Genomic DNA, 11,183 nt, shown 5'->3' on the forward strand with positions numbered 1-11,183 from the left:
ATAAATAAAGTGAGAAATCAGAAAATCTACATTACAAAAAAGTCCAATTCTAGAAGCAGTGCAGCAGCCCTTTATCTCTTCCACACCAGCCAGCATCACAGCTGAAAGTTTGTGTTAACAGAGCTGATGTTTTGTTTTTAAACATTAAATTGCTCTTCATTTTAAATTCATGTCAAAGTATTGCACAGCATAAAACAAACAAGAATATCAAGTGCGAATGCTGATGGAAAAATAGTATTGTGTGAATAACTAACTCATCAGCAAATCCTCCCCTCCCTCAACAATGAAAAGCCAAATATTTATTCAATTGCATATTGCATTCTTTGCTCAAATACTTCATAATTTGAACTTAAAACAACAAGTCTCAATTCTCTTTCCTGAGCATCTCAGGGGAGATCCGAGAGCCCAGCAGAAGGTATTGACACCATCTGACTGGATTAATCTCAGCAGCAATCTGGAGAAAAAGCAGGAGAAGGGGGCTCTTAAGCAAGTGATTTGGACCCTCCAGGCAGGCTCCAGGTTCTCAGTGAGAATACAGATGCAGAACCTGTCAGACACCTGAAGTCAGTGTAAGCAATACCTATTTTGGACCATGACAGCAGCATCCTCTCCCAGAAGGCTCCAGCTGCATTCCAAATGCTGGTCAGTCCAAAGCACGCTGCTTGGCCCAGCTGATCAATATTTCATTGAGGAATTACCAGATAAGTTAGTTCTGGGTTTCATCATTTCACTACCAGGAGCTCAGCCCTCTTGTGTTTCAGCCACAAGGGACTCAAAGCACCTCTGATACCTGGGCAGCCTCGTGTAAGGAGCAAACGTGGCAATACTTGCTCTTCCCTTGTAACTTCAGCTCCTCCTCCCACAAGTGACATGACATCACATCGTGTGCCACCACATGCCAATCCGCTTGTATGTGGAAACAGCTCTTCATGGAAATGAGTAGAGGTTTATAGAGATGCTATGGGCAAAATGCAAATTTATACAAATAATTTCACTCATCTGTGAAAAGCAGCAGCCACTACACACCCATGACAGTTGAGCTTGGTTTTTTTTCATTTTGTTTAATCCTGTCATTGTTTACACAGAATGGTGTTTCAGATTAAGCCCCTTTACCCTTCCACATGTTAGTCTTTAACATGACAAGAGAATACCAAGAAGGGGGTGGACAGAGGATACTTCTGACTTTTATGCTGTGCAACTTACTACTCACACAGATTCAAAGGATGATTTGACTCCATATCAAGCTTGATATAAAGCTTAATAGGGTTTTGCAAAGTGCTACCAGATCCCAGAATTATTATTGCAATTTGATGATTAAAATGACTGTAAAGCAAACGCAAATTCATGCTCCAGGGTGAGGCGAACGCTCACTCTACAAGACTGACATATTTAAACATTGCCTCTGAACACAAACCAAGAACAGCTGACATGTTTGTATGAAATTGCCAAGGTTATTCTCCAGTGAGAGGACCCGTTTTCTTTATAGATCCACCAAAACCAGACTTTTCACTCTAATATCATATTCTACTAAGAGTTAATTTTTTTACTATCACTTGAAGCAGGTCACTGAGATCTGGCAAAGTCCTTCAAATCACAGAGTATGTATTAGCATGGGAATACTCTTCCCATTTCACTCTCTAAGCATCTGCTTGGATGTTTTGAGGCTATTTTTCATGGCTTGGGTGGGTATGGAGGTAAAAGCAACACCTCAGACCTCAAAAGAGAATGGCCTCACATTTTCAGCCAGGCACCTCCACCAAGCCTAGGACACCCTAATGAGGGAATCTTTATTTGAGATACAATGATCAGACAGCTAATTTAGAATTACCTTTACTGCAAGCAAGAAGCACAAATGGCGTTGCTTATATTTTCATACTGTTAATATAACAGAAGTTTCTTCCAGCCATGCCTGTATCTGATGCCTCAGCAGTCTGTCACACATTCACCATCTCCCCAGTATGTTTCTTTTGCTATGATGACCTATCACCATTTCTTCCCTAATTACTTTTGAGATTATCAATATGCCTAATGTGATCAAAACACCACAGTGAAGTCTTACTGTTTCCTGACCAAATCTGGTTTTCTTCAATGCAATTTTTTCCTACTGTATATATTTCTGCTATTTGATGGTTACACTCCTGAACTATATAGAGATTCACATATTCACAATTCCTCTCCATGCACACCAGAGGTGGCTGAAGAAGCTACTTGTTCTTTCCACCTATGCAAGTGGTCCTACGTGATCTCTAACAGCACCAGCCAAAGACGACATCACTAACTGCATCAAAGTGCACACACTGTTTGGTTTTTTTCCCTTCATTCACATTTCTCCTTGACTCCAGCCCTCATTGCAACAGACCAGAACTGCAGCAGGAGCAGTGTGCCAGCAGCGTATCCAGTGCCAGCCCACAGAGAGGCTTTGCAGGCTGTACTTGCCAGCATGTTTTAGGGACGAGCTGGCATTAAGGACAACGTGATTAGTCCATGACAAGCGGGTGAAAGAAGGCAGGCAAGAGAGCCCTGACACCCTTGCCCTGCTGGCTTACGTGCAGCTCAGCCTCTCCTGAAGCAGCTCATTTTGGAGCTATTCCTACGTGGAGCTCTGCATTGGCACAGGAAAGCTGCGGGAAGGGTGTCAAGGCACTGGCACAGCTCCTGCAGCACTGGGAAATGGCTCTGGCGAGGACACGGGAAAACAACTGAGCAGAGAAATCAATACTACAGTCATTCACTGCCCTGAGCAATTCTGACATATTTATGGTTACTGCTCTTCCATTCGCAGAGGTGGGCATCGCCTTGCCCCAGGTGCCACCATCCTGCAGCACCCTGAGGGGGACACCAACACAGGAGCCTCTCCCCTGGCAGCAGGGACCTTGACCTCAGGCTCACAGCCACCGCATCCATACCCACCCCACTGACACACAGCCGTGCCAAGCCCAATCCAGCACTGCTGCACTCCCTGGGGTGTGCCACGTTCGTCTTTCAGAGCTCTGTGCCCCCAGGCAAGCGGCTGTGGGCCTGGCACCCCGTCTCTCCACAGCCACTGCACCACTAAGCCATCAGGATGGGGCCAGCAGCGACTTCAGGCTGATGCGCAGGAACAAGATTAGGGCTGGATTTAGGTCGTTCTTATAAAGGACAGCAGCTCAGCCACTCTGCCTGGCATTGCTTTGATTACTACTGCATTTACAGTGTGTCTAGGAAAGGGACTGCCTCCTGCAATACTAACAGGGCAGCTCCTGGGATTGTCACTGAAAAAGCCCCCTCATGTACACTGTCACACCTTCTGTGCTACCGCAGCAGCCACCTGCAGCCAAGCAGCCTCTGAGCGCGCAAGAGGCTTTAGTCCTCCTAAGTGGAAATCAAAACAGCAGCTTATCTGGCAAGCAAAGTACAAGGAATTCTCCTTGGTTTAGCATTAGTGAGTCAGTGCTGTTGATAGGAATAATGATGTTTTTCAAGTCCAATCAGTACCTTATTTTCTAAGGTACATTATTTTCTAAGGAATACAGTATAAAAAACTCAGATGAAGGCAAATGTATAACAGAATAATCACACCAGGGCTGGGTAAGCATTTAAATCCAGCATTTCTCTGGCATATATACAGATAGAGAATGAAAGTGCTATTGCTAAAACACAGCAATACGTCACAGCCATCAGCAATTCCACAAATGGTCTGTTATCCAAGTGAGCAAGAGAGTTACTCCTTATTAAAGGTTATTGTAACTGGAGATCATACTTGTCAATAATATTGACAGTTCTTTATAAAAAGCTCTATTTCCTTTGGCTGCTATAGAAATCCTCCTATAGGAGCAAAGTCTTTAATGCATAATTCAGATGTTTTAAAAATAAAATAAAAATCTTTATGGTATTACAATGGAATTCTGGTTTCCTCCAATAGCAAAAAGAAGGTAAAGAATGAACCATTATGGCAACTATCCATGCCACCACCTTTAAAGATGTAGAAGAGAGAAAGATGTAGAAGAGAGCAGAAACATTATTTCTGTTTCAGCACCCAATTTTGGTTTCCCAAAAGCAGGGATTATCTCCATACTACTTTAACTAGAAAAGCAACACTTTATCTATGCAGAACAAGATTTGGTTTCACATGAACAAAATATTAACCCAGCTTAGATTTCTATCAAACAGGTTTCCTAAACGAATGCACAGTATTTCCCTATTACTATGACAGTTCACAAAAAATGGTGTTTTGTTTTCTTTTTGTAACTGACAGTTACTTCAATAAACCAGCTAGTCCATCCAATATCTAATCCATGAGACTTGTTTTTTTTTCCAGTTATAATGTCAAATTTAATGCTGCATTTGAGCATCACTTCTTAAGGGTGGCTGGAGAAATGCTGAATTCCATCCCTCCCACAAGCCATGCAAAGATGAGAAAGCCTAAGCAATCAACCTCAACTACTTCTGAGGAGCAGTTAAATTCTGGTAACTTGAACAGCATAAGCCATCTCTGCCTCTGTTTGCACCATTCTCATCCACATCCAGGTTACTTAATCTGGACAATCCCTCTAAAAATTCTTTGTGCAAATCTGGACTGTACTTAAAAATGAAAAGCAAAACTTCCGTAGCCTGCTTTCCATTTGCATCAATTGCGTAAGTCACGAACAGCAATCACAACTAATCAGATATTCCTCGGTATAGGGAAACTTAGTCTATTTCCAGCAAGCTAGGAAAAGATCCAATTGCCTATTTTCAGAAAAGCCATGCACACAAGCAGTTGTATCGCTGTAGTAATGCCACCAAGTTTCCTGGCAGTGCGCGCCGCGCACAGACCTGGCACGGGGGAAGCGTGAAGGAGAACGGTACAGGCGGTGGGGAGGCTCTGCAAGGAGTGAGCACACCACTGCCAAGCATGCACAAGGACAAAAAAGTCTTTTAGCTTTCTAAAAATATGAGCCTACTAGATAAGAAGCACAGTTAGCCAGACTGCAGCATACCCCGTTTGAATCTCAGCGTTTCATTGAAGGGAAATTAATGTGGATATTTGTAAGGAAATAGCATGAGGTAAAAGAAATGCACATTTTTGCCAAGACATTCAGCACTTTCAGTGAGCATGACCAGTATCCACTCTCTGCTTTGTTGGTCATTAAAATAAAGAACTTGATCTTAAAAGTAGAGTAATGAAGCTCTGTTCAGTTTCCAAGTATACACTGAATGGGACAGTAAGACATTGAATCGTTACATAATGGCCAAAACTAGACAGTGTAAGGTAACATTTACTGTTCATGTGGGGGAAAAAACCCTATAAAACGCGAATAAATCTTTTCACACAGCAAGCAGGCTATCATAACTCCAACAATATTCATGTTCTAAGACAGAGAAGGCACCATCCAAGATAGTCCTTCAAGTCCCAGTTCCCACACTGGCTTACTGCACTTTGTCTTCCTCCTTAGTGCACCCTCAATGGAGACCAGTTCTTCCACTTCAGAACAAGACACCCATCCCTAATTCTGTCCCTACTTTCCTCCACTGCATTACATTACTTTCCCAATAAAGTGTATTTTTAATTGAGTCATGTATTCTGGATTTTTCTAAATTGTAGCGTATGACACTCAAAACAAGATACTACAAAATGCAACATGTTGCCCAAGCGAACAGTAAAAGCTGCTACAGCTAGAAAACTTTGTGCCCTACTTATACAGGTCACAATGTATGAACATGAAGCTCATACAGTGTAGCAAAATATATGACAGAAACAATGTAATGAACAGCTAGTTCTTCTTGTTACATGCAATGTTAAATATTTACTGTAACAAATTCATTCGAGCACATGCAGTTCCAAAGCTGATAGTCTCAAGATGGCTTTACCTGAAAGAAACAGGCCTGAAGAGGAAAGCGAACTGAAATTTATTTTCCATCAGCTTTAAACATGACAAAAAAGCTCCCTATACCCTACTTTAGTGAAGTTCAACAGGGCACTGAAACCAATACTGAACTTTACACGCTTTGCAAGATATTTCACATCAAATACCCTACTTTTATCTTAGCTTTCTCCACCTATTAAACACCAAGAAATTCTTAGATAGTTTCCTTTCCTGAAGTCTTTGGAAAAAGCCTGGAAAAAAGTCTCTGGGGGAAAAAAAATGGGGTTTTTTTCCCTTCCATCCTTGAGCGAGAGTTTTGTGATAAGCGCCATAAGTGTTTTGACAACATCATGATCTACACACAATTTTGTTGTGTGCCTAGATACACTAACAAGTTGAGCAATAGGTAAACAGCTTTCAGCTGTTCAAAATTAGTTCACTTAAAAACCCCAAATCAGCCATCTGAAGAGCCAGCTGTAGAGCAACTCACTACCCAAAAGAAAAAAAAAGAGAAAGAAGAAAAAAAAAGAAAACAACAAAAACAAACAGCAACAACAAAAAATCTGTACCAGAAAACTTTGTACATTCAAAAGACAAAAATAATCGAATAAAAATTAACCACTTTCTTGGTGGAAAATTCTCATCTACCAAGCTTATTTTAAACCCTGAGCATCCATTCAGTAGAACAAGAACTAGAAAAAAAATACTCTTCCCTAAAATCATGTCAAAATGTTATACAACCATAAATGTTGATTTTATTTCATTTTCTGAACAAACCTATCAACACCACAAGAATTAGAAAAGCAGTTCTTTGCCCTGCTTTCACAAGTAACACCGAAACATTCCACTTCCATGCCCGATGCAGTAGATGAGGATTTTTTGGTGGGTTTTTTTGTTTGTTTTTAATTGAAGAGAGTTTTTGTGGAAAGTAAGTTTGGGCTTAAAGCAAGGAAAGCCTCCACACAGGGGAGAGTCCTGGGCTGTCCCCAGCAAAGGCAGGGCACAGGTCAGGGAGCTCCAGATGAGCCAGAGCTGACTCACAGGCAGTTCCTTAGCATACCATGTACCACGGTGAGCTGCCTGGATATCAGCAGCTCACCTCCGAGTTCATCTCAGATCTTCAAGGATTTTCTAACTCCTGCTTCTCTCTTCACAGGAGATGCTCTGGGGCGTCCAGAGCAGGAGCAGAGCTCCTCTTGTCCTTTCTCCTGCTCCTTTGCTCAGCCCTAAGGCAGCTCCATCAGTCAGAGCTGGGGCAAGCAGGGTGCTTTCTGAACACTGGCTGCCAAGGGATTCACAGGTTTGGAGATAAGCAGGTTCTTCATTACTTTTTTTTTTTGCTAAACTGGGGATGATCTGTGCAGCAGCTTAAGTCAGCAACTTTTCATTGATGCCTTGTGACTTACCTCAACAAACTCTTTAAGCACAAGGACAGCAAGATGTAGCTATCACAGCTACATAATACTGAAAGAACAGGGTCATTTACTTCTACAAAGAGCAATTTAGAAAGAATAGCTATTTGTAGGTTTCCTGTGATAGAACAGACTTTCTGTTCCATCAAGCATCTTTCTCCCCACCCATTATAGCAGCGAATTCAACCACAGTACCCTGGGTTTTGAGACCTGTAACACAGATTTCTAGGTGGGCTCTCACTACTGCCAGCCTACAGCAGCATTAGTACTCCCCAGCCTTTAACAGAAATGTTTTCTCAGCTACATCTCAAACCAGAGTTAATTTTTCCATGGCTGCATTATATTTGTGGCTCACAGCACTCCCTGTTCCTCCCCAGCATTTCCCACTGCTGAGCTCCCAGCTGATAGCAGAAAGCTCCTGTCACGAGTCCCTAAAAATATAACATTGCTCAGTGGCAATATTAAGTCCCATCATACTTCTGTTACTCCACTTCTTCCTCTATCACATCCCAACCCTCCTAAGGTATTTAGAATGGCTCCCAAACTGACATTACCAAAAATGTTTGTATAGCCAAACTATATTGCTGGACCTTGCCTAGTTTAAACCAGTTACAAAGACATTGCTTTGAAAATTGCTAATTTCTCTTTGAAATTAGTCACAGTTGCACTGTGTTTTATAAATGGGTATATCCTAGATGTGCCTAAATTACTTTCTTTCACTGAAAAATGAAGAGGGAGATTATTTTAGCTTTGAATCTGCTTAGTGTTACCAGAGCAGTTCAGCCAAACCTACTGAATGACCATGGAAGAGGAGCTCTGTAGTCGAGACACAACATTTGCACAAACCCACCATACTCAGGCTGTCCTTGAGCAGTGCTCCACAGGAACATACCTGTGCACTTCCCTGGGAAATGGTGCAGAAATCCACAAAAGACAACTTGGAAAGTCCGGGTACATCAGGGAAGGCGCAGCCTACTAGCCAACACAGCTTAAAAACAGTTTCTTTTCTGACAGATGACTCAAAGTTTAGGTAGCTGAAACCCCAATAGGTCATATAATGCAAATCAAACCCTGTATGCCATCAGCTGGGAGGTGGCTCACAAGTCAGGAGTTTTCTACTAAAAGCAGCAGAACTGAAAACACGCAACTGCGGTCACAAGTACACGTGAAAAAAACAAAGAGATGAAAATACATGCTTCAACTTGGAGATCCCATGGCCAGTGTGCTCACCAAGGGAAGAGACTTAATTACCCTGCCTTAAGATAAGGCTCCTTGGAAAGTTGTTCCTTGGAAACATACGTGCATCCACCCCTTTTACTGGTGACAAAAACATGAACTTCAACCAGTGTACATTGACCACTGATATACATCATCACGTCTTTCTCTTACACAACGAGAAGGTAAGGTACTTCCTGATGCAATAGCTGCGGAGAGCTCATTAGGATCCCATCCTCAGGATCCCACTGCCAGGCAGAGGTGCTCACTGTGACAGCTACAGCTGCCTTCAACTTCAGCCACGCACAGCTCCCTTGCCTGCAGTGTGAGCACACGGGAATGGGCAAACACTGGCACTTTAACACTTCCGAACTCCTAACTCCATGAGGAAACGCTCAGCTTCCATGCGATTAATACCTGTTATTAAGCTGGAAGTTGATCAAATTTTATATGTAAAAACCTGATTTAAATAGCTTCTTTTGCATAAACAAAAGTGACATTGAGGAAGAACTGCTGCCCTATGCCAATGTAATCAGCACATATCCAGTCATGAACCCACCAAAAATAAATATTTTAGAAAATGTGTTAGAGCCTACAGCAATACTTTTGTTCCTTTTTTCCTCTAACATTTTGGGGTGGTGGAGGAAAGAAGGATGGAGGAAGATTATTTCCGAATACACAAAAGATCTGAACAGACATAATAAAGATGCGATACCATTAACATATTCAGTTCTTTCCAGATCCCTCCCCCTCCTTTCCAGTGCAGATACTGAAGAAAACGCATCTGCCCCGGTAGAAAGCTCGGTCATTCGGCTCCCTCCAGTTCCGAGCCCTGGGCTCCCTTCTCCCGCCGGCGGCCACTGAGCCCACCCGCCGGGGGCTGCCAGTCCCCGCCACCATCGGGGACCTGGGCCAGCGCTGCCCGACCTGCGGGCACGATGCATCCCCCGCGCTGCCCGCCGCCCGGCCGGAGCTGCCCTCGGGGGGATGCTCCACGAGCCCCTTCGAAGGATGCTTTATCCTCCACAGTGGCTCCCTCCCTGCGGCTCCCACCGCCGCGGCGCCCCCTCCTCCCCCTTCCCTCCTCGGGGGGAGCAGACATTTTGAGGCAGCGCATCCCAGACGCCCGGCGAGCCGCAGCGGTGCGGGCGCGGGCGAGGCCTCCCAGCGGCGCCGCTCACCTGCCAGCTCGTCGGGCTCCAGCCCGCTCTCCGCGTCGATGCCGCACAGCACGAAGTAGTGGGCGAAGCGGCAGGGCGCCGCGCCGGGCCCGGGGTTGCCGCTCCCGCTCATCCCGCCGGCGGCGGCTCGGTGCGGCACAGCGCGGCTCGGGCGCGCCCGCGGGCCGGTCACGGCGCGCCGCCCCCCAGCCCCATCCCCGCGGGGCCGCGCAGGCGGGCACCGAGCGGCGGCGGCGGCGGCGGCGGCGGCTCCGGCGGGCGGCCCCGCTGTCAGCTGAGCGGGGCGGGGACGGGCGGGACGCGGCGCGCTGCCGGACCGCCCCCGCGGGCCATTTAAACCCTGCGCGGCCGGCCCTCGGCCCGGCCCTCCCGGCGCGTCGGGAGAGCCGCGGGCGGCTTTGTCACCCGGGGTGTCCGCAATCCCCGCGGTATGCGGTGAAAGCTTAACGCTCCCCCGCGTGTGAGCGGGAGAGGCTGGCTTTGTTCAAATAAGGCAGGAGACGGTGCCGCTTCCTACCGGGAATGTCTCTTCCCCCCCGCCCCAGGAGGGAGCTCCCGCTGCCGGAACGGGCCGAGCCCGAGCCCGCTGAGCGCTTCCTGCGGGAATGCTGCCGGGGGAAACAACGACTTCTCCTCCCCAGGCGATTGTGGAAGCAGCAGCCACCACCCGCGGCGGATGGCTTTTGTGCGTCTCCGCTCCCGCTCGTACCACGTTTTGGGAGAGCTGTTTCTTCCCTCCCCTTCCCTACTCCGTTTCAAAGCAAAAATCTAAAATGTTGCTTCGTTCCCAGTTTATTTAAGATTTACTGGCTATTCTGCCGCGTCCCTAAAGAAATCGGCGTTATTTTACCCCAGCTGCTAGAATCTTTCTCGTTAGGATCACTCGATGCCAAAATACTGGCGGCTGCGTCCGGGAGCAGCACTGACTTATAGAGATGATTCTGCTGAAGTTCTAACTCTTTCTTCTCCAAAGTGATGACATCTTCCATATATTGATAATTCTGATATCTAGACATCATAAGGAGGTTGCTGGCAGAATTCAGTATTTTCACTTTCATCCTTTTGTGTTTTATCTATTTATTAGTCTTGGTCCATGCCGTCTGTAATAATTGCAGCCTTGTCATTTTCTTACTGTGGACTCCTCTGACCCTTTATTTTATCTCTTAGCAGTGTGAATCACATCTTTTCTTTTTATGGTTTACTTTTGTCCTTGTTCAACAGGTGCCTTTGATAAGAAAATGCCTACGAGGAAACTGATATTGCATCCAGCATCTGTCATTTTACGGAGGTACATGGAGTAACTGTCTAACCTGGAAGCCACCTAGGTCAGTGTCTCTCTCTCTCTTCATCCCATCACATTAACCAATTTTATTCCCTTTTATTTCTTAACTTCCTGTAGTGTTCTAGTGAAAGCAGATAAGAGCTAAACTAATTTTTTCCCTTCCCAATAACCCCAATCTCTAATTCAAAAAAATAAGAGGATGAATCCTCTCTCACAATCCTCAATTCTTGTAGTTGCAGCACTCAGTAACAACTTGAACCTTGCTGGA

At 45.3% G+C, this 11,183-nt stretch overlaps 1 protein-coding gene across 1 annotated transcript in view; it reads right to left on the reverse strand.

The window, feature by feature from the left end:
- Nucleotides 1-9,760, reverse strand: part of DENND5B (DENN domain containing 5B) — a 104,437-nt gene extending 94,677 nt beyond the window's left edge. The window contains exon 1 of the mRNA XM_033057705.2: nucleotides 9,634-9,760. Coding sequence (XP_032913596.1) covers nucleotides 9,634-9,745 — 112 coding nt within the window. The 5' untranslated portion in view covers nucleotides 9,746-9,760. The remainder of the gene's footprint in view (nucleotides 1-9,633) is intronic.
- Between the last annotated feature and the right edge of the window lie 1,423 nt (nucleotides 9,761-11,183).

The sequence above is a fragment of the Catharus ustulatus genome, chromosome 4, assembly GCF_009819885.2.
Source record: "Catharus ustulatus isolate bCatUst1 chromosome 4, bCatUst1.pri.v2, whole genome shotgun sequence".
NCBI lineage: Eukaryota > Metazoa > Chordata > Aves > Passeriformes > Turdidae > Catharus > Catharus ustulatus.